This window comes from Urocitellus parryii, chromosome 1 (assembly GCF_045843805.1).
Source record: "Urocitellus parryii isolate mUroPar1 chromosome 1, mUroPar1.hap1, whole genome shotgun sequence".
Lineage (NCBI taxonomy): Eukaryota > Metazoa > Chordata > Mammalia > Rodentia > Sciuridae > Urocitellus > Urocitellus parryii.
Genome location: NC_135531.1, coordinates 93,665,086 through 93,689,330, shown reverse-complemented (window position 1 = coordinate 93,689,330; position 24,245 = coordinate 93,665,086). Strand labels below are relative to the sequence as shown.

At 41.3% G+C, this 24,245-nt stretch overlaps 1 protein-coding gene and 1 long non-coding RNA gene across 3 annotated transcripts in view; one reads left to right on the top strand and one right to left on the bottom strand.

Moving 5' to 3' along the window:
• Positions 1-24,245, top strand: part of Sil1 (SIL1 nucleotide exchange factor) — a 253,723-nt gene that overhangs the window by 67,729 nt on the left and 161,749 nt on the right. For both annotated transcript variants that reach the window (XM_026401280.2, XM_077800745.1), the window contains one exon: positions 9,994-10,132. In XM_026401280.2, the coding sequence (XP_026257065.1) occupies positions 9,994-10,132 (139 nt within the window). The remainder of the gene's footprint in view (positions 1-9,993; positions 10,133-24,245) is intronic.
• LOC113191506 (uncharacterized) overlaps positions 1-24,245 on the bottom strand; it is a 283,383-nt gene that overhangs the window by 131,874 nt on the left and 127,264 nt on the right. The gene's annotated exons all lie outside the window — the stretch shown is intronic.

Below are 24,245 nucleotides of genomic sequence, written 5' to 3'. Positions count from 1 at the left end.
AATGCCATGATGTTGTGTGTGTGTGTGTGTGTGTGTGTGTAATCTTTAGGTTTTCCTTTTTTTTTTTTTTTTTTTTTGAGAGAGAGAGGGAGAGAGAGGGATTTTTTTTTATATTTATTTTTTAGTTTTCAGCGGACACAACATCTTTGTTTGTATGTGGTGCTGAGGATCGAACCCTGGCTGCACGCATGCCAGGCGAGTGCACTACCACTTGAGCCACATCCCCAGCCCTGGGTTTTCCTTTTTTTAAAAAAAATATTTCTTTGTTGCCTGTGGATTTTTTTCTTTATTTGTTTATTCATATGAGGATCGAACTCAGGGCCCCACACATGCTAGGCAAGCACTCTACCACTGAGCCACAACCCTAGTCCCTTAGGTTTTTCTAAATATAAAATTTTTTCATTAGCTGTGTACGATGGTGCATGCTTATAATCCCAGCAGCCCAGGAGGCTGAGGCAAGAGGGTCACAAGTTCAAAGCCCACCACAACAACTTAGCGAGGCCCTAAGCAACTCAGTGAGACCCTGTGTCTAAATAAATTAGAAAAAAAGGGATTGGAGATATGGCTCAGTGGTTAAATGCCCCTGGGTTTAATCCCTCGTAAAAAAAAAAAAAAAAAAAAGTCATTTGCAAACAGGGATAATTTAACCTTCTTCTTTCCTATTTGGAATACCCTTTATTTCTTAATTTACCCTGCTCTGGCTAAAACTTCCAATGCTGTATTGAATAAGAGTGGTGAAAGTAGATATCCTTTGTTTCAGATTTTAAAGGAAATAATTTTAGCCTGCCCATATGTAGCCTTTATTGTGTTCAGTTATGTTCTTTTTTCCTTTTATTTTTCAGTACTGGGGATTGAACCCAGGGCCACTCTATCATTGAATGACACTCCTGACTCTTTTATTTATTTCATCCTTTTTTTTTTTTTTTTAAAGAGAGAATGAGAGGAGAGAGAGAGAGAGAGAGAGAGAGAGAGAGAGAGAGAGAGAGAGAGAGAATTTTTTTTAATATTTATTTTTTAGTTCTCGGTGAACACAACATCTTTGTTAGTATGTGGTGCTGAGGATCGAACCTGGGCCGCACGCATGCCAGGCGAGCGTGCTACCGCTTGAGCCACATCCCCAGCCTCCATCCTTTATTTTTTGAGACAAGGGACTGATAAGTTGCTGAGATGACCTTGAATTTATGCTTCTCCTGCCTCAGCCTCTGTAGTTACTGGGTTTACAGGTGTGCACTACCATACCCAATCCTTCTACCTAATTTTTGTGTTTTTTTTTTTTAAATTATCATGAAGGAATCTATTGAGGTGATCATATGGTTTTTGTCCTTCATTTATTGATACAGTAAATTATGTTTATTCTTTTACTGTGTTTATTGCTTAATGTATATTAAACTGTCCCTTTATCTTTGGGATAAATCCTACTTGACATGGTATCTAATCTTTTTGATGTGCTCTTGAATTTGATTTACTAGTATTTTGTTAAGAATTTCTGTTTATCAGTGATATATATATATGTGTGTGTGTGAATAAATATATACATATATATATATATGTACATATACATATATGTATATTTTTTTTGTAGTTTTCTCTTTTGTTGTGTCTTTATCTGTTTTTGGTATTAGGGTAATGTTGGTGTCATAGATTGAGTTTGGAAGGATTCTGTCCCCTTCAGTTCTTTGAAGTAGTTTGAGAATTGGAATTAGTTCTTCTTTGAAGTTTTGTTAAAAATTCAGCAGTAAAGCCATCCAGTCTTGAGCATGTCTTTCTTGGGAGACTTTTTATTACTGATTCAATCCTCTTACTTATTATTGATCAGATTTTCTCTCTCTTCATGGTTCAATTTTATAGGTTTTATGTGTCCAGAAATTTATCATATTTCTTCTTGGTTTTCAAGTTGTTGGTCTATGCATTTGATCCCTAGTACCACAAAACAAAACAAGAAACCCAGTATGTTGGTCTGTAGTTGTTCATAATAGCATGTAATGATCCTTTACATTTTTATGGCATTTAATATAATGTCTCCTTTTTCATCTCTGCTTTTATTTATTTGGTTGTTTTAGTCAGCTTTTTCGTTGCTGTGACTAAAAGCATGACCAGCACAATGTAGAGGAGAAAAGGTTTATTTGAGGGCTCACAGTTTCAGAGGTGTTAGTTCACACAAGGCTGGCTCCATTCTTCAGGGCCAGAGATGAGGCTGAATATTATGGTGGAGTGTGAGGCAGAGGGAAGCAGCTCACATCATGGTGATCTAGAAGCAGAGAGAGCTACTCTACTTTCCAGATACAAATACACATACAACACACAACACACACACACACACACACACACACACATACACATGAAAGCCATGCCCTAATTCCACCTCCTTTTGCCACACCCTACTACTTCAGTTACCACTCAGTTAATCCCTATCAGGGGGATTAATTCAACTGTTTGGGCTTAACTCTTACAACCTATTCATTTTTCCTCAGGAAAATGTTTTTTTTTTTTTTTTTTTTTTTTTTTGTGTGTGTGTGTGTGTGTGTGTGTGTGTGTGTGTGTGTTGTTTCATACATGAACTTTTGAGGGACACCACGCATCCAAACTATAACATTGGTTCTTTTCTTTTTTTTCATGATTAGTCTAGCTAAAGACTTTTTGGTTTTATTTGTCTTTTCAAAAAAACAACTTGGTTTCACTGGTCTTTTGTATTTTTCTTTTTTAGTCTCTAGTTTGTTTATTTCTGATCTGATCTTTGTTCTTCTGCTAATTCTCAGTTTGGTTCATTCTCGATTTGCTAGTTCATTGAGTTGCCTTGTTAGACTGTGTTTTTGGAATCAATTTTTAAAAACTTTTTCAGTGCTGGGGATTGAACGTAGGGCCTTGTGCATGCTAGACAAGAAATCCATTTTTTTAAAATTTTTGGTACTGGCAGTTGAACTTGAGGGCACTTGACCACTGAGCCACATCCCCAGCCCTATTTTGTATTTTTTATTTAGAGACAGGGTCTCACTGAGTTGCTTGCTTTTGCTGAGGCTGGCTTTGAACTCAAGATCCTGCTGCCTCAGCCTCCTGAGCTGCTGGATTACAGGGGTGTGTACACTGTGTATGGAAAGAAATCCATTTTTTTGATGTAGGCATTTATTGCTATAAACTTCCCCTTTAGTACTGTTTTTGCAATATCCCATAGGTTTTGGTATGTTGCATTTTCATTTTCTTTTGTTTTAAGAATTCTTTAAATTTTCCTTTTGATTTCTTCATTGACCCATTTGTCATTCAAGAGAATGTTGTTTAATTTTTATGTGTTTGTATAATTTGTAAATTTGCTCTTATTGATTTCTAGTTTTATCCCATTGTGTTCAAAGACGATACATGCTATGATTTTGATTTTTTGAATTTTTGAGACTTGTTTTGTGACCTAATACATGGTCTATCTTGAAGAATATTCCATATGCTGATGAGAAGAATGTGTATTCTGTAGCTGTTGGACAAAATGTTCTATAAATGTCCATTAGGTCCTTTTGGTCTAAAATATAATTTAACTCCAATGTTTCTTTGTTGATATTTTGTCTAGATGATCTGTCCATTGATGAAAGTGGGGTATTAAAGTCCCCAGCCATTATTATATTAAAGACTATCTTTGTTTTTTAAAAATATTTTTTAGTTGCAAATGGATAAGTACCTTTATTTTATGTATTTATACGTGGTGCCAAGGATCAAACGCAGTGCTTCACATGCCATGCCATGGATAGGATCTTTTGGGGTTGACTCTGTTAGGGGCTCTTTGAACTTCCTGGACCTAGATACCTGTATCTTTCCCAAGATTTGGAAAGTTTCAGCAATTATTTCATTGAATAGATTTTCTGCACCTTTCTGCTTATGAATGGTTGCTTGCTTAATGGTATTTCCATGAGTATCAGGCTTCATTAATATTTTTAAAAAATTCATTCTCCTTTTTGTATAACTAGGTTATTTCAAAAAAATCCTTCTTCAAGCTCAGAAATTCCTCTGTTTGCTATTGAGGTTGTCAACTGTATTTCTTATTTTACTTACTTTTTTTTTTTTTCTTAGTTGCAGGGTTTCTGCTTCCCTCTTTGTGACCTCTGATTCAGTGACAGATTTCTCATTCTTCATATCATGAATTGCCTTCCTAATGGTTGACTTGTCGGTGTTTTCTTGGGTTTCATTAAGCTTTCTTTAAAAAAAAACCTTTTTTTTTGTAGTTGTAGATGAACAGCATGGCTTAATTTTGTTTATATATATATATATATATTTTTTTTTTTTTTAGAGAGAGAATTTTAATATTTATTTTTTAGTTCTCGGCGGACACAACATCTTTGTTGGTATGTGGTGCTGAGGATCGAACCCGGGCCGCATGCATGCCAGGCGAGCACTCTACCACTTGAGCCACATCCCCAGCCCTTAATTTTGTTTATTTTTTTGTGGTGCTAAGGATTGAACCTGGTGTTTCACACGTGCTAGGTAAGCGCCCTGCCACTGAGCTATAGCCCCAGCCCCTCATTAAGCTTTCTTAAATCATTATTTTGAATTCTTTTTTCAGGCAGTTCATTGATTTTCTTTTCTTTATGGTCTGTTGCTAGAGAATTATTGTGTGGCTATGGAGGTGTCATGCTAACTTGCTTTTTGATGTTTCTTGTTTTCCCATGTTGATATTTGTACATCTGATGGATTAATTGCTTCTACCAATTTTATAGGGTTTCTTTTGCAGTAAAAGACTTTCTCCTGGTTGTGAGTGCTAGGGTGTTGATTGGATAGGCTGTGTTGGTTTTGGTTCCATGTGGGCCCTGTAGTACACATAGCTTCTTCAGCTGTAATCAATTTGGTGATACCTTCAGCTGTAATCAATGTTGGTGTAATCAGTGTGGTATCTTAGTAGCCTAGGCTGCAGCAGTTGTGGGATTGTACTTAAGTTCTCTTAGATGGAATGGGTTTGCTGGCGGCTTTGGGTGCACTTGGCTGTGGGTGTGGCTGCCTGGTAGTTCCTGTGGGTTATGTGGGGATGGAGCTGCTCTGGTGGGCCTGTGCATGCAAGGTGTGACTGGTTTTAGAATTCTCTCCTTGTTTTGTACTTTTGACAGTTTGCCATGGACAGACTCTTTTTTGATTTGATATATTAGGGGTTCTTTGAGCTTCTTAGGTCTAGATACTTATCTTTCCAAAGATTTGGAAAATAAAAGACTTGTTGCAGTATGCCTAGTAGTTGGGCACATGGGCTGTACTCTACCGTTGGGTCCAGGCAGGGTGCCCATGTGTGTTCAAGAGCCTGGGATTCACCTGATTAGGGCAGGCTGCCTGTGTGCTTCTTAGGAGGCTGCCTGTGTGCTTCTTAGGACCTCAATGTTCCGCGCTTCTAAGAATGGGCCATCTAGTTGCTTCTTGGGGCTGCAGCAGGATGAACTTGGCCTCCTGGCTCCTTCTTAGAGGCCTCAGAAGACCAAGCCACTCAGTGCTGGCTGCCAGGTTACTTCTTGGGGGCTGCCTGGCTGCTTCCAGAGCTGGGTCTCTTGAGTTGCTGATGGCAGATGCCAGCTGCTTCACAAGGATCCAGATGGGAGGAGTCTCAAGATGGCGTTGTGTAACAGGAACCTTGGTAGGGGAATGCACAATTTGGCCTGAGCAATTTGTTAGTCTGGCAGCTCCCCTCCACTGTGCTCAGTGCTTGTGGGGGCTGCTGGTTTATCCAATAATATATGCCTCAGATGTTTGTGGTATGAGTGGGAACTGCTCTGAACCTCTGGCTACCCATTCCTCACCAAGCAAAGTCCTTCTTGATTCAGGGTTGATTTTGAGAGATGGAACAGTAGATGTTGTATGTTAGTTCCCTTCTTTACAAGGTCATCGTGTATTTCCGTGTTCCACAATTTCTCTCACATCCCTACTCCAGAGCTGTGTCTCAAACACTCGGGTGGAACAGTGTTTTTTTTTTTTTTGGGGTGGGGGTACTGGGGATTGAACCCAGGAGCACTTAACCACTGAGCCACATCCCCGGACCTTTTTCTTTTTGTATTTTATTTATTTATTTGGTAAGCAGCAAAGAGGCATTTATTGCAAGCTAGCTCGGTCCTCCGTGAACACCTCAACTGGTGACTCTGGGAGGCCCTTTCTATATTTTATTTAGAGACAGGGTCTCTGAGTTTATTAATGCCTCCCTAAGTTGCGAGGCTGGCTCTGAACTCACGATCTTCCTGCCTCAATCTCCCAAGCCACTGGGATTACAGGGATGTGCCATCACACCCGGCTCAGCTGTTGTTTTTTTGTTTTGGTCCTGTGTTCTGGAGGAAAGCATCCAGGCACCTCTTGTCAGCTATCTTGCTGGGCACACTCATTGGTCTCTTTCTAACACCCCTACCTCCAGTTGTTGTTGTTTTTTGTTTTTTGGTACTAGAGATTGAACCAAGGATGCTTTGCCACTGATCTATAGTCGTAGTGTCCCCCCCGCCCCGCTTTTAAAGTATGTTTTTAATTGTTGACAGACATTTATTTCATTTATATGGTGTGCTGAGAATTGAACCCAGTGCCTCACACATGCTCTACCACTGAGCTACAACCCCAGCCCCGTAGCCCTTTTAAAATTTTTATTTTTGAGACAGACCTCACTAAGTTGCCAAGGGTCTTGCTAAATTGCCAAAGCTGGCCTTAAAGTTGCAATCTTCCTGCAATCCTAAATTGTGGGATGATAGGTGTGTACACTGTGCCCAGCTAACTCCTCTTCTTGAACCTCCTCTGTTAACTTTGTTGGTGAAATCTTAAAAAAGAGACTTTCATTTCTCTTATCATCAGCATGAAAACTAGGTCTACCTGGATTTTGAAAGGTTTCCTGCCATCTTCTCATCTTTACCATTTTCCTTGTCTTTTTCTGCTTCTCTTAATGATGAGACTTGTTTTCTAGCTTAAAGCTACATCCTCTAGGAGTTAGCTATTGATAAAGTAAAGCAAAAGGTGCAATTTGGAGCATAGATGTTTAGTTTGGCCCTCTTAGTGTTCTCAAAATGAGAACATTTCACATAAAAACTGAATTTATGTTTCTCTTCAAGTTGAATGCCTGTTGGCTCTGGTGAACCAGCTGGGTAGCAGCTGCTTTCCTTAGTTAGGGTAGGAGAATTGCAGTTTTCATAGTCCACCACTCCCTGTTGTTTACACCTGGCCCACTTCGCTCATTTATATCCATTCTTGCCTGTTCCCTGGAGGTATTTGATTGACACACCTCTGAGGTAAATTTTTATTGTTGTTCTCAAATTCTATGGTTAGTGCTTCTGGCAGGGGCTGAGTACCTAGATTTCAGGTACTTCTGGTGCTTCTGATGGAGGCTGAGTACCTAGACAAGGTAGTATTTGTTCTAGAATGTGGGGTTAGTGCCTGCCTCTAGAAGTCTGAAGTATTTTGGGCTTCCCTCATTCTAAGGTTCAGAAGACATGTCCACCTATGGAAGGGAGCATTTATTCATTCATTTGTTCATCAAACTGCGCTAGGCTTGGGAGATACAGTGATGAAAGAGACCAATGCAGTGCTTGCCCTCAGGAAACTTGGTTGTCGGAATCCTTGATCTCCATGTCTTTCTGATAACCTGTCATTTCTTTAGTCTCACAAGCACATCTGCTTTTCTGATCCTAATTTTCTTTTGAGCTTAGTTTTGTGCAATCTTAAAGTTGAAAAGATAGAAGTTTGAAGGGCCAGGCTACACGGGTGACCACCATTTCAGACTGACCTGCCTGAATGAATGGTGTATTGTGTAATTACTATTGAATGCCACAGCACAGACTCATCTTACCTGGAACCTAGGACTGCCTATTAGATTGCTTAATAGTAATGGCTACCATGTACTCGGGGATGGTGGCTTACACTGTACTTCTTCATCTAATGTATGAGCTAGATATTGTTATTATTTCCACTTTACAAATGTGGAAACTGAGTTAGAAAGTTAAGAGTTACAAGAAACTGGGATTCAGACTTAGTGTTATCTGATCCAGAGCTTGAGTTCTTAACCATTGTGCTATAATTGGTGCCCTCATTATTTGTAAAATAATTTGAGGGCCTCTTTTTGCCTAAGATATTTTCTGTGAAATTCTGCCATCTTAGTTTCATGCTTTTATTTCTTTTTAAACATGAAAATTCTTGGAAGGGCTGTGCATTGTCATCATCAACACCTTAGCACCCTAACCTTTTCTTTGACACCTAATTAAAGATCAGACCCTGAGGGACCCAGGTAAGCAGGAGTTCCTTTCTGGATCTGGAACACTATTAGAAGAGATGAATGAACATAGCATTTCCCAGACAGTGTTAGAGGAATTGAAAGCAGGAGTTCCTTTCTGGATCTGGAATACTACTAGAAGAGATGCATGCACATAGCATTTCCCAGACAGTGTTAGAGGAGTTGAGAGTTCAAAATGAGATCTGTGTGAAGTACTCAGCCCAGACTTAGGCTTTTTGTAGGACTCCAAGAAATATACTTCTTATCAGGGGAGGATTTGGGAGATGGAGAAAAAGTTATGACAAAGGAAGCAGGGGAGCTGAAACAGACTTGCTGTGTGCTAGTATGGGTTCCTCCTTGCTCTCCCTAATGCAATTTTCCGTAGCTCTGGAACCCTCTCCTTCCAGTTTCCTGAGACCTTACTGCTTTTATGCAAGAAGAGGTTTCAAAACGGGATAGGAAAGATGGAAGGCCATGATGGAGCAAAATGAATAATATTTGATGTTTACTGTGCATCTCTGACTCTTAAAGTCTTGGAGTGCTCCATGCAGTCCGTCTTATTACTCTTCTATGCTCTCCATGAAGTGGAAAGAAGCTAGTTTTAGGAAGCAATTTCCAACTTAGGGGCATCTTACTCCCTCAGGCCAGCTGTATTCTTACCTTCTCACTTCTTTCGTGGTTTAAAATGTCACAGGAGTCATTTTTGCCCTGTTGTATCTACTGGAATTGCCAAGGTTTGTGCGGTGTCCTGTTGGGCTGCTTGATAATCAGCTGGGCCTCAATTGCTGGCTTTTGTACATATGAGGTAGCCATTTGAGTCCCTACTCACCCATTTATATGTTTTCCCTTTTTTTTTTTTTAGAGAGAGAGGAGAGAGGAGAGAGGAGAGAGGAGAGAGAGAGAGAGAGAGAGAGAGAGAGAGAGAGAATTTTTAATATTTATTTTTAGTTGGCGGACACAACATCTTTGTTGGTATGTGGTGCTGAGGATCGAACCCGGGCCGCACGCATGCCAGGCGAGCGCGCTACCGCTTGAGCCACATCCCCAGCCCCCTGTTTTCCCTTTTATAATTTTTTTTTTTTTAAATATGGTACTAGGAATTGAACCCTGGAGCTCTCTACCACTTAACTACATCCCCAGCCCTTTTAATTTGTTTTTGAGACAGGGTCTTGCTAAGTTGCCTGTAGTCCATTAACCTCAGTCCCCTAAATTTATAGAATTATAGGTGTGTGTCACATGCCCAGCTATAAGTACTTTTTTTATTATTGTTAATGTAATCTATATGAGTTTTAAACATTAAACAGTATAGTAACATGTCACATAGAAAGTAGAAGGCTCTTACTTGCCAACCCTTCTCCCTAGTATATTCCTTAATCCTTGTAAGGTTATATGAAATCTTCTGGAGTTGCTCCTTGTACATTTGCAGAAATACCATATGAAAGCATGTGTGTTCATTTAACCATAGTGCCTTACACATACTAGTTCTGAGGCTGACCTTGAAAAAAGAATTGCAAGTGTTCAGGGGCTGGGGTTGTGGCTCAGTGGTAGAGCGCTCACCTAGCACGTGCAAGGCCTTGGGTTCGATCCTCAGCACCATATAAAAATAAATAAATAATAAATAATAAAATGAAGGTATTGTGTCCAACTACAACTAAAAATTTATATATATAAAAGAATTGTAAGTGTTCAAATGTGTGTGAGAAGGGGAGAAGCGAATGAAGAAGAGTGTACCATGGCAGGCTGTTTTCTTTCTCCTTTTCTGACCGCTTGTGTGGAGAGTCATGCCCAGTATTTTCTTTTCTCAGAATGAGTTTGCACTGATCAACTCAGAGAAGAGCAGCACCAAAGAATCAGAGAGAAAGGAAACCAAAGCAGAGGAGGATCTGGACACTGAGGTCCTGGAGGTGTTTCACCCGACCCAGGATTGGCAGGCCCTTCAGCCAGGTACCAGACTCAGTCCTTTCCCCTTGAATTCAGAATTCAAACTGTGTATGTCCTTTGTCCCTGCAGGGCTACAGTAGTAGCCACTTTCTGGACTGCTAGGAAGGAATAGTGTGGTCCATCAGAGTGGTAGTGTTGCTGTCGGGATTGGGGATCTTCTTTCTCCTGCAGAACAGAGTTTGCAGCATGTAACTACCCAGGAAAGAAAGCAGGTGGTGGGTGGCCATGCTTTCTGAGCAAGTGATTGAAAACTTTCTTTCCTTGCACTTCTGAAGCACCGCAGAGGCAGTGACATGTGCCTTGCTCTGCAAATGCTATTTTGGGCTTCACTGCTCAGCTCAGTGCTGTTGAAATATTGTTCACAGAGGAGTCCTGAGTACCAGTGTGGGGCAGGAGTGTTCTGTTGTTAAAAGAACCTGTGCCAAGAAAAAGGGGTTCGCCCTGGCCTGATTTTTAAATGGGGCATTCTCAGAAGGAACAACTTTCTAACTCTATCATGAGCCTCAGTGCAGGGCTTAATAATGAAAATAATTAGCAATTTTGGAATGTTTAACATATTCAGGTACTATGCTAGGTGCTTCATGTGGATAATCTTGTCCAATATTTATAATAATGGGAATTATTATTATCTTAATTTTCTGATGAAAACATTGAAGCTCAGATAGGTTAAATAACTTGTCTTATAATTGACTCTAGAGCCTAGATCTGTTCTCCTCTTACTTCTCCTTTCCTGTCTCTGTTGCCCTTGGCTGGAGCACACTGTGTTAACACTTGGGACTATTTATTCTCAGGAGTAGGATGTTTGCATTCTTCACTGTGGCAAGGTAGATGGGAAACCCTGGCAATGGCCACAGTATAGTGTCATCAGCTCCTTGCTGATATTCATCACCATGTCCTCACTGCCCCCATTGCTGCTGTGCTGGCAGGGATAGCATTTGCTGTGCCAGCCTGCTTTCTCGTAGCAATATCATTCCTGCTGGGCTTGCATACGGGTAGTTGCTGCCATGGAAGAGTGATGAAGCACCAAAGAAGCCAAGTGGGAGCTAATGGTGTTGGGCAGAGGGAGGTTTAGGAACAGAGATATTGGTTCCAGCAGATCCAACTTCTGATTGCCTTCCCCCAACTTCCCTGAGAACTGAGTCACCCCCGCCCTCCATACCTTTGGTCCTTGAAAACTAAAACTAGAGAGGCTGCTAAGGGTGTAGAGGGGAAAATGTGGGCTGTATTCACTGGTTTTATGTGGCATTGCTTGTACCACTTTTAATCAGGCAAGTGCCTAGAGCAGATGGAGTCCCCTGTTCTGTGGCCCCCTACTTCCACTCAATTTGTTCCTGGGCTGAGTCGGTAGCTTCCTTCAAGGCCTTGGTCAGTACTGCAGACAGAATAAGGTTGATAGTTCTGACCACAAGCCTTTGCTTAGCCTTTTGGGTCATGGGACTACTGCTTATAGCTAAAGAACTCCGAGCTGGGCACAGTGGCACCACCTGTAATCCCAGTGACTCAGAAGGCTGATCCAGGAGGATCACAAGTTCAAAGCCAACCTGGGCAATGTAAAGATGCTGTTCTACAATAAAAAATTTAAAAAGCGGGCTGGGGATGTGGCTCAAGCAGTAGCGTGCTCGCCTGGAATGCGTGCAGCCTGGGTTCTATCCTCAGTACCACATACAAACAAAGATGTTGTATCCGCCGAACTAAAAAATAAACATTAAAAAAAAATTCTCTCTCTCTCTCTCTCAAAAAAAAAAAAATAAATAAAAAGGACTAGGATGCTGGGCACAGTAGCATATACCTGTAATCCTAGCAAATTGGGAGGACGTGGCAGGAGAATCACAAGTTTAAGGCCAATCTCAGCAATTTAGTGAGGCTCTAAGCAACTTGGTGAGACCCTGTCTCAAAATAATAAATGAAAAGGGCTGGGGATGTAGCTCACTGATAGACTGCTCTTGAGTTCAATCACAAGCAAAGCCAAACAAACAAATAAACCCATATACAAAAAATAAAGCAAAGACCATCTATGTATCCTTGGGGAGGAAGACCCAGAACCTGTGTGACAAGGATAGGCTGTGGGATTTGAGAACCTTCCAGAGAAACTGGAGTGGAACACAGACTTTACATTTAATTGATGCCCCATTGACATCACCCTCTAGCTTATAGTTTCTCAAGAGCTCCTTGTAAATTTTTATGCACAAAATTCTCTTGAAGCTGCTCCAAAGGTTGGTGTTTTGCAGTTCAGTACACTGAGGCCCTGTGCTTGGAGGACAAAGTAATTCTGGTTCCAGTCATGTCTGCCCCATTCACAGAAGAATGTTTTTCACTAGGCTTCAAGGCAAGGCTCGTGAGAGTGTAGGCCTTTTCAGGTCTCGGTGTCTGACTTGGAGGGATTCAGGGTCTATGCTAAAGGGTCAGGAAAGTGGAAGCAGACAAGTGATTCTTAAGTATAGGATTGAGGTGTTTTATGTGTATCCTATTAGGAAATTGTGTGGAGAGCTAGTGCTTTCATTCAACTGGAGTATAATCTTAATTCACCTTGTTTCGAATGCTCTCTGAGAGCTTCTAACAAGCTTTATAAAGGTTAAAAGGAATGTAGCCAGTCCTGGAAACTTCTTTGATGGGTAGGTAGGTAAATGGGGAGGCAGTATAATTTAGTGACTTAGATTCAAAACCTAGCTTTGCTACTTAGGGAATCTTGGGCAAGTCCCTGAATCCTTTTGCGCTTTGGTTGACCTGGAGGAAATGTCCTGCCCAGCCTGCTAAAGGCTGTTATGTGGAGTGAGATGCAAAGTCCTCTGCACAATTCCTACCATGAAGGCATCACTGAGTACACAGCTTTCTAGTTTTCAGTGGTTAATTCTTCATTCACACCACCCCTTCAACTCAACTGTGGAATTGGATGCCAGTGTAAGTGCATGAGCATGTGAATTTCCTGTCCCCGTGGCTTTACCTGGGGAATGTAGGATGTGAAGGAGAGACTTCCATGGCTATGAGCTGTCCTTCTGTACTCCTTCAACAGCGATTTTGATGAGGGAGTAAGGTTAAGCCTGAACAGAAGGGGTTAGCAGAGCATTTCTTGCTTAGAAGTCTCTTTGGGGATCTTTTAAGAAAACAGCAAGTTTATATTGACAATAACTGACCCCCAGTCTTGGTTTACCAGTTCAGTACTTTCTGTCCCCTCAGGTCTCTGAAGGGAGAACTATAGCATGGTTTTCCCTAGGCCTCCAGGGGAGAGATACTGGATACCTGGGCTGTTTTGGTGGTAGGCAGGGCTCATTTGAAGGCAGATTTCCAGACTGCCTACTGCAACCTGGCACATCAGAGGAGCAAACCATGACTTTGTGGGCTTTCCCACTAGGAAAGGTGGGAATAGGATCTCAGCCACATAGTGCCACAGTAGCTGCAGGTCACTTTCCCAAAGTCTGCCTACTTCTCTTATGAATGTCAGCATTCTCGTTAGAGTTGCTTATTCCTGGAAGTGATTTTCCTGTCTCTTTCTTCTGTTTTATTTTGGGATCTGCCTCACCTTCTCAGGCCCAGCAAGCAATTGACTGAATTCAGCATCATCTGTTCACAAGCAAGTAGAGGAAAGCTGTTTGCTGGCAAATCCTGTTGGCTCTAGGCAGGGAATTCATATATTTGTCCTGGGGCTGAGGACCCCTGAACACCAGGACTTTATGCCTGTGCACTTGTTGTTACAGAATGCCAATCACAGCCAGGTTCAACAGGGCTGCTGCTCCTGGATGTTTTCTGAAATCCTATTTTTGTGCCAGGCACTGTACTTGTAGCCAGAGATATAGATAATAGCTTACATTTACTTAGCATTGACTCTGCCAGGCATCCTTTGAGGGCAGATGCTATGACTATCCTTATTTTTACAGTCAAAACTGAGTTTCAGAGAAGAAATAACTTAGCCAAACATCTAATAAATGGCAGAGTCAGAATTCAGACCCAGTCATTTGACTGTAGGCCCCAACTACTAGCCACTTGGCAATGCTGTCTTTTGGGGAGCAAAAAAGGACATGATCTATTCCCTCTAATAGCTTATTATCTTGCACAGGATACACAGACGTGGAAAAAAAGACAATGAAAGCATTTTCAGATGTCCTGGTTGAAGTGTTTTATGTTCGGTGAGTGCACAGAGAATGGTGTGGCAAGACCAGCAGGGCCTTCTGTTTATCCCTGAGATCTCATTGGGGCCCTGAAAGACAGGGTCTCACTAAGTTGCTTAGGGCCTTGATAAATTGCTGAGATTGGCCTTGAACTTGTGATTCTCCTGTCTCAGCCTCCTAAGATGCTGGATTACAGGTGTGCACCACCAGGCACAGCCTGCTGTTCTCTTTTTGATCTCTGTCTCCTTGATCAGATTCCTCAGAATCTCTGAACCTTCATTTCCTCATCTGAAAATAGAGATGAAAATGTCTACTTCATAGAGATTGTGTGAGAATGAAATAAGGTTAACATGTATAAGCTGTTTGCAGAGGGCCTGATGCATAGGACATATTCAATAAGTGGCTGTAGTTGTCAATTTAAAAAATATATCTTTGCTACCTCTCTTTCCTTGGGGACTTGGAGGAGAAGTGGAGATGAGGACGCAGCCTGGGCAAAGTCCCCCTTATCCTGTCATTCACCAGTGCTGCATTTTGGCCCCATGCAGGCTCAGAGTGTAGCCAGGCTCAAACCTGGGATTCTTTATTGACCTTATCTGACTTCCAGGTGGCTGTGAGAGTCTCCGAAATATTGGCATTAGCACAAAGAGTCCACTTGATGGAAGCATGCAGGAAGCCTGTGTAGGAACACGTTCATATGAGAGGGAAAAAAAGGAAAAGAAAAAAAAATCAAATCATCAACAACTGATGAGAGCAATCCAAGAATTATAGAGCACCAGCCATCTGGTCAGATCATTTCAGATCTGCACGAGCAATAAGAGGGAATTGAATTTTAAAAACCTCATTTATAGTAGACCAACTACTCTGGTTTTAAGTATTTAAGAGAGAAGCCTGATTTCCTGTAGGCCCCGGACATCTGTCTGAAGAAGCACCTGACTCTGATCTCTTTGACTATGCAGGACTGTCTCTGTGGGGCTTTTGGCCCCTTATAGCATTGGAGAGGCCGTGTCGTTCATCAGTCCTCTGACACCAACTGGGTGTCCAAGAAATCAATTCAATTCTGATATTATGTATTGGGAATTAGTGTCAGATCCACAGCTTCAATGGCTAGGCCCCATAAGACTGCTCTTGTTTCAGATACCAGTTCCAAGTCCTAGGCCAGCTGTCCTTCTGATTGCATGGTTTATATAATAATGAGGATTCCGATAATACTCTCTTCAGGTTTGATAATTTGCTAGAAGGTCTCACAGAGCTCAAGACAATACTCACATTCCCCCATTTAAAAAAAAATAAAGAATGTAACTCAGGAATAATCAAGGAGATTAGATGCATAGAGTGAGCTATTGGAGTGGGTATAGGGGCCACTGGCAGAACTTTCATGCCCTGTCTTTGAGTGTGCCACTCTTCAGCACTTTGGTTTATTCACCAGCCCTTCAGACCAACTAGAGTCAGGAAGCCCTGTGTGTAGAGGCCTTAATGGAAGTTTCAGTGATTAATTAAAGCATTGGCCATGGATGATTTAACCAATCTCCAGCTCCCTGTCCTCTCCAGAGGTCAATGTAGGGCTTAAAATTCCAGCCCTAATCCTGGGTTGATTTTTCTGATGAACACCCCTATCCTCAAGTTATCTAGAAGCTTCACCTAAGGTCTACTTTATTAGCATAATGAGGTATGGTTGGAAGGTGCTTGTTGTGAACAAAGGACACTCTTTTCACTCAGGAAATTCCATAGATTTTAGAAGCACTCTGCTAAAAGCCAGGAACAAAGACCAGATATATTTTTTATTATGCCATACATTGCAATTGAGGTGAGACTAAAAGACAAAGCTTCTAGTACCTTTTACTATCTCCCCAGCTCTGTGGTTGAGAGGCAGTTGACCATCCTCCCCTAACCTAGGGGGATCATCCATATCAGTTATCTCATTTCCCAGAATGGTTTTCAGGAGCATGACCTCTTCTGTCCTACCTTCACACACAGATTTACATACAAGCCCCCAGCAGCCCATGAACAGTATGAGTAGTGGGTAGGAAAGGGTTGATGTTAAAGGCAGTTAATACCTGAATTCCTTTGGCTCATCCGAGTAGGGCAGTTGGACCTTTTGGCTGTCACCATGAGATAATGGCCTGAAAGAAGGGTATAGGGATCTGTGTTGGATGATCTTTCACTCTGGCTTAAACAGTACCAAAAAAGTGGGGGCAGGGGCTGGACAGAGGAAACAGTGTAATTTTGTGTGGTGATCTGCCTCCTTTCTTGAACACAAATTGCTATCTCCAGCAACAATTCAGAATGAGATGTTCAACAGAGTTTATCTTCAGTGCTGTCTCCTTTTACACAGTGCCTTCCCTAGTTTGAGGCCTTTCAAGTCTTCTGGGGATTCCATGATAAGTGTATTTGTTCCTCTCCTACCTGTACTTCTGACCTGTCTCCTCCTATATTACTGCCATATCCCCCTTTGCTATGCATTCTCCACTCTGAACATCTTCTTTGCTTCTTTATTTAAAATTTTTTTGTAGTTGTAGATGGATGAAATGCCTTTATTTTCTTTTCTTTTAATGTGGTACTAAGGATCAGTGCCTCACACCTGATAGGCAAGTGCTTTGCCACTGAGCTACATCCCTAGCCCTCTTCTTTGCTTTTTGATAAGGTTGTCAGGAGAAATCACTTGGAGGAGGGATGAAAGCCAGGCCTCTTGAGGCTGGCAAATTATGCTGTACTGGGAGACAAAAGGATAGTGGGCCTGGAATATATGAAATTCCCAAAAAGCTCCATGAAGACAGATTAGATCTCTTCATCTCAAAGAGACTTTATTCCTTATGAATGGAGGTTTCTTCACTAGTCTTCCAGGATGGTTAATATTGCCCCTTGGGAGGCAAATCTCATAGGCCCCTGAGGGAGCTGGCAGAGGTACAGGCAGGAAGGCCTGCGCCCTCCATGCAGTTGTTGGCAAGGTTGGGAGCATAGTGAGGCTGGTTGAGCTCTGCACTGGCACCAGAGCATCAGCCTGGGCTTTGGCCTTCATTACCTGGATGAGACAGTCTGTGTCCAGTTTGCGATCTGTGGATTTGGATGGTATTGGGAGCAGCTATTGGCTACCTTCTTTCTAACAAGTATTTGTATGCTTAATGCTCACCCCAAGGCCTTCATCCTCCCATTCCTCTGCTTGTGTTCTCACTGAGGTTCAGACTATAGTACTTAGCATTGTGGCACAGCCTCAGCTTTCAAATGTTAGCTCCCAAAATGGCTGAGATGAAGAACTTAGACCTAGTAGGGATGATGGAAAACTAGCTGCCAAAACCAATCTTGGCCTTCAAAACCAAAACTTGAATTTAGTTCAGAGAACCTATGTAGCTCTGACTTTTCTTTCTCTAATATTGGCTTTATCCTGCCAGCTGAGATAGGCCAGACCATCTCCAAGGTTAGAACTAACCTGGGCTAACCAGCTCTTTAGTAGCTGGAGTGAAAAGTCCTTTTCTAGAGCCTGTTACATTCTTAGATTTGTTAGAGCATTTGAGGTAGACATTGATCTGTAACTTAAAGGGTATAATATTTGACTAGGTAGAGAAGGAGGGAAGGAAGATTGGGATAGGGTAGGAAGGAAGAGTGTGTGTGTGTGTGTGTGTGTGTGTGTGTGTGTGTGTGTGTGTTGGTTAGAGGGAGTGATAGAAGATAAGGATGGCTGAAAAACCAGTAAATACAAAGGTACAAAGTAAGTATAATCTGTCAGTCTGTCACTGAGTCCAGCCAAGGATTATGCTAGGAGAGGAGGAAATGAAGAATGATGTAAACACCTGGGTTTGAGGAGTTTGATTTTAAGTGGAAAAAGAGAACTAAAATGGTAATTTCAGAGACAGCCACATCAAAAAACTGGTTTCATGTTCCATTTGTTGAACTCCTACCATGTTTCAAGTATAGTGCATGCTGCTGGAGAGACCATGGTAGGAATGACTGAGGGGGTTTTTGGTTTGAGAAGAATCCCAGATAGGATTATGGCTTAGTGACAACACAGGGGATCTTGAAGGAAAGGCTCCCTAGAGGCAGGGTAACTGATGCTGCTTGTAGAGAGCTTTTGAATGTGTTGGAAGGCAGCAGGGGAGGGAATCAAGAGTTTACAGAGAGATTTAAAATCCCAGAGAGGAGTTCATTGATGGGGCAAAGTTACTTAGGTGACATATGGAAAAAGTCTTTGCCTCACGGATGGAATTAGCCTTAGAAATTAGAAGCAGAGGCTGGAAGTAAACATTGAAAGATGGCAGAAATGTCTAGGGAAATTGAGGGTACTTCCTTTAGAGGGCTTCAGTTTTCTGAGCAAAGCTGAGGGTGGGCTTTTTGCCTTGGGTGATGAAAAAGGGTATTTGAGAAATGGAGTGTTAACAAGAACCAGTGTGGTTGGGTGTTTGAACATCTGAGAGATCAGAACTCAGCATCACCAGAATCAGGAAGGACCCTGACAATTTGACTTTTTGGTGGATTAGGACCAGGAGTTTAGTCACATTCTCAAGCAATCTGAGCTCTGGACAATGGGCAAGTAAATGGTGGAATAGCTGGAATCTGAGAAATGATGGGCAGATCATTCCAGGGACTCACTGGATTATCTGTGTGTCAGGTGAGGAGGCCTTTGTCTGTCTGGCCTATGGGTCTTTGTGAGGAAGAAGGCCTGTTTTTTTTTTTTTTTTTTTTTTAATTTAGCTGGAGAGCTCTGTGGAGGCTCTTTTGAACCTGCTTCCCTTCTGAACACAGGGAACATCCAAGGTCAGGGTGGGTGTGGCTCCCCACTAGCCAGTGATCTTCTACAGGCCTGAAAAGAACCAGAACAAAGCAGGGCTTTGTGTACAGAGGCTCTGTAAGTTTTTCATTACTTGTGCTTTATTTGGCTTGATTATATTTCTGTTCATGTTGGGGATTTGTTTTGTTGTTGTTCATAAATTCATTGGTGGTTGATCTTGCCTTCTCATAATATGTTGATTCAGGCAAACAAAGCTCGCATTTTATTTTAATTTTTTTAAATTCCCAGAACAGTCTGTTTATGGTTTGTATGATGCAGTTGTTTGGAAGAGGAGAATCATTTCTTTGGATTAAAAATTTTTCAGATTTGATTACCTGTGGCTGTAATTAGTTTATCTGGGGAGAGGTGAGTTTTTATGGAATAGTAATACAGTATTTTTATAGTTGTTTTTGCCTGGGGGGTGGAGAAAGAAAGCTATATCCCTTTTCCCCACTCCAGCAGTCCTCTAAATGCTGCACAAACATCATTTTGTTAACTTCTCTCCCATCATTTCCTGATTTCTGCCAAGTTGGGCTTTTAGATACAGGAGGAAAGCTTGTCTAGTATTGTGTGGCCAAGAATGATTACAGGGAATAAGACCCAGGAATTCTAGTCTAGGAGTTGGGTGGGGAAGAAAAGAAAACTAACATTTTCCTTTTTGGAACTCCCTTTATGTTAGGTGATTTATGTTTATTCTTTAAGGGAGTGTTCAAGGTAGTCCTTAAGGAAGTGGTTGCATTTATTCTAGCTGCTCCATTTTGGTTTTCTAGAGTGGTCTGTGTACAGAGTGTGTGTGTTTTCTTTTTGATATTGAATCCAGGGATGCTTTACCAAACTACATTTCCAACTGTTTTTATTTTTTATTTTGAGACAGGGTCTCACTACTTGCCAGGACTTGCCTTGAATTTGTGATCCTCTTACCTCAGCCTCCCAGTAGCTAGGATTACAGGTGTGCACCACTTACTGTATCTGGCTACAGTGTGATTTGAGGACTCTTAGCTGGCTTTAGATCTCTTTGTTTTAGACTGAAGATGGAGAGACTGAGGCATTATTCCCTAAAGACCATTAGCATTCCAACTTCCAATGTTTAATCACAAGAGCTAGGTGAAGATACCTTAGAGTTAGGTGTAACACCGTTGATCTCAAAGGGGAAGAGCTCTTTCTTTTACAAAGCTAGCAGTAATAAGGGCAGCCAGATGAAATGTGTGATTTACCAGGATCACTCTTTAAAAAAAAATAATCTCTTGAACTTTAATTTTTTTAAATTTTAATTGTAGATAGACACAAAATATATTTATTTACTTACTTATTTGTTTTTTTATGTGGTGCTGAGAATCAAATCCAGTGCCTCATATGTGCTCTACCACAGAACCTCAACCCCAGCCCCTAGGATCACTCTTAATGCTGGGTTTGGGAGATGGCCCTTGGAAGGTGAAGAGAAATAAGAAGTCATAAGAAAACTAAAACTTTTTCATCAATTTATTGACTTCATCTGACCCAGCTTATGCATGTCAGTGAGAGTCTTGGTTTTATAGAGGCTGTATGAAATGTTCTTTTCTCTCTGATTTCTATGGTGTCAGCCCCTCTCTCCTTTCCCTTCCCTTGTAGCCTACTTTTTCTTTCTCCTTTCCTCTCTTGCTATGAAGACCTCTACCTGCAGCCAAGTGGCAGGTGGGGATGTGTATAGCTAGGGGAATATTTTCTCAATTCTGCTAGCTTCAAAAAAATGACTTCCAAGCCAATTTTTTGAGCCATGTATTTCGCTGATCAGTCAGAATAACAGGAAAAACATTGCCAGAGAGGGGATTTGGGAAAAATCAAGTCTGTGGAACTGAGTGATCTAAAGTCATAGCATTAAAAACAAATCCTGGAGTGCAGCTGGAGTTCTTTCCAGCCTGTCTTCCACTCCTGGGTCCCTTGACACCTCTTCCCCAATACTATAGGAACAGTTTGCCCAAAGAACCTCATGCTAAAGAGGCAGTACCAACTTGAGTTACCCATTGTTAGTTTTTTTCTGGGCATGACATGGAGAAGAAGCAATCCTAGAGGTTTTTTGTTTTGTTGTTGTTCTTTTCCTCCATTTTAAATTCTGTGACCTCCATATACTTGCAAAGAAAGGCCTTGGAACAGTTCTCTTGAGTTAAGCATACCTCCATGCTCATATATTTTCCTTGTTGCCTAGTACTGGTCCAGAGTAAGGTCTCGGAGAACAATGGCCTCTTCTTTGTTCTTAGCACAGAACTGTGCTTCATGTCAAGAGTAAGAAGTCTCTGGTTATATGGGCAGAATTTAGAAATTAAAGTGGAAACTTTGTCTCCTTTGGGAAAAAAACAAAACAACAAAGCCTAGAATACTCTTTCTTCAGTGAGTCAAGTCTTTGAGAGAGCAAATGGCCAGAGGGCAGAGCCAAGAGTGTATTTTGATGTTTGGTTACAGTTGCGGACTATATGGTATGTAGAATGAGCCTATCTGGGTTCCCACCTTGACTGTGTCTTTTTTTTTTTTTTTAACATTTTTTAATTTTTGGAAGTGGTTGGAAACAATACCTTTATTTTATTTATTTATTTTTATGTGGTGCTGAGGATCGAACCCAGGGCCTTGCATGTGCTAGACGAGCTCTACTGCTGAGCCACAATCCCAGCCCCTTACTGTGTCTTTTAAGGCTAGGTAACCTTAGGCAAGTTACTTAATTCCATTAAGTTTTAATCAAATCTGCCTATCTGTAAAATGGACATAGCAATAATATCTACTTCAGGCTGGGGTTGTGGCTCAGTGGTAGAGCACTTGCCTAGCACGTGTGAGACACTGGGTTTGATCCTCAGCACCACATAAAAATAAATAAGTAAATAAATTAAAAGTATTGTGTCCATTTGAAACTAAAAAAAAATTACTTCAGAGGGTATTTTAATGTGAAGAGTTTACTGCAGTGTTAGGTCCATAATAATGTCTCAATAAATGAGACATAATTTGCAGAATAATCAACTGATACTCTTCGACAATGTCCAGCTCAAGAAAGACAAAGACTGAGGAACTATCACAGATTGGTGGAGACTAAGGAGATGTGCCAACTAAATACAGTGTGGTATCTTAGATTAGATTCTGGAACAGAAAAAAGTGGAAAAATTATTGAAATTCAAATAAAGTATATAGTTACTACTGTTTTACCAATGTTAATTACTTCATTTTAATAATTGTTCTGTAGTTATGTAAGATGTTATCATCAGGAGAATCTAGGTGAAGGTTATATCAGAACTCTATACTTATTTTTGCAAGTCTACATTTATTTCAGAATAAAAAATTATAATAAGTGGATGTCTGTAAGGTAAAAAAGAACCTCACCTGGATGTAGTCATGGCCTTGGCATAGCAGGTGACCTCTGACTGGGTCTCGCCTCTCATGACAGAATGAGGGACCCTGATGGTGGCCTTTTCAGCCCCTGCACACCTGCTGCATCTTGAGGAGAGGTCTGCTCTCGGCAGATAATTGATCAAATAATAATGTAGACTTACACCCCAGGTCTGATCCTGTAGTAATTCCATATAGCAGTTGAGGAGGAGGACATTCATTTGGCATTAGAACTCTAAAGGACTGAGTGATCAGGGCACTTGTCTCTGTTCCTAGGAATTTAAATGAAATTCTGTCTTTTTTATCTCTCAATCTAAGCACCAATCATTATGGCAATATGTTTTATGATTGCAATGCATACTCCTACGCTCACTGTTTGATCATCCAGAAGAAAGAAAAATAAGTTCAAACCCAGCTTTGCAATAATTTATTATTTTCTTTCCTATTTTAAGTGCCTTGCTCTTGTACAAAGAAGGTATTTTGCTTGCTTTTCTTGAACACAAAGGGTACATATGCTTTTCTTATGACTGATGTGACCATTCCTGTCATGCTAATAGCAGGGTTTGTAGAAGAAAGCCATTATTGGGAGCATGTGAGTCTTGGGAGTTTTTATTTTTGCATTGAAGTCAGCTGTGTGTGTGTGTATGTGTTTATGTATGTATGTATGGGAGGGCAGGTCTGGAAAGTATAAAGTCTTCCTTTGTAGCACATAACTCCCTTATAAGGATTTACCCTCAGAAGTCCATATTTTCTAAGTTAAAAAAGAAATCAATGTTAAAAAGAATGTTCTTTGTATTTTAACTCAGTGGCTAAGGCATACTGCTTTTTGCTATTGATTTACAAATTTTATTGTCAGACCTTTGGGACCCATATGGATTACTCAATACTATGACAAATGGCTCGGCTTTGAATTATGTATTGTATTACAGGGGAGTTCATAAACCATATTTCTCTATAGGTTATTTTAGGCATAAGACTAGTGAACTGTCATTTCTCTTTTTGTTACATGGGACTAAAAAAGAAATGTGGGGAATGGTTATGGGAGGAAGAAGTGTCTGGCTTAAGATCGAACAATAAACCACCCCTGAGAACTTGTGGAGGCAGAAGCTAGAAGTGGACAGACCTTGGGTATGGATTGGGAGCATGGGAGCACACAGGTAGAGGAGACAGAATCTGCTGGAAATCAAACCTTTTGCTGCACCATTGCTCAGGCTAGAGCCCCAATGGGGAGATGAGTGTCCCCTGTTGTGGGCTTCTGAGCCCTGAGTGGGCTTTCCGTGCTTTCTCCCCATACAGCCACTTTTGTTGATGGATGTACAAACCCTTTACAAACTGTTTGGCACTGCTTGGTTTGCAGAGATCAACTGTCTCTTTTGAATGAGCAACTTTATGTTTGCAACTCCTTTTCCCTGCACAGAGAAATTGCTCTGTGCCGGCTTCTGCCTTCTGATGGAAATGTTTACCTTCCCCAGGGAAAGACACTATTCTTTGGGGGTAGTGTCTGCTGGTGCTCCCTGCCCCTTGTAAGAGCAGATCCTGAGCTAAAGTGTGGACAGGAGGAGGAGGTTGTTGGAGCGTGTATGATTGCCATTGGGGCAGCCATCTGCTAGTGTTGCTGCTTGCAGTCTGCCTGTGAGCAGGCCGCAGGGAGGTAGTGTCTGCACTCCAGGGCCTGCATGCATTATGCACAGCCCATTCCCTAAATGAGCTTCCTAAGTGTATATAACTCCTGCCTACCCTGTTCTTGTATGGCCTGCTTCAGGGCACCATTCAGAATCTCCCCTAATTATGCTTCTAGTGACGAGCATGTAGAGTTACTCGTAATAGCTGGATTTTTTTTTTTTTTGGATAGATTTCTAAAATTGCAGTGAGGGATTGATTTATGGTTATGGCAAGATTTCCTTTTTAC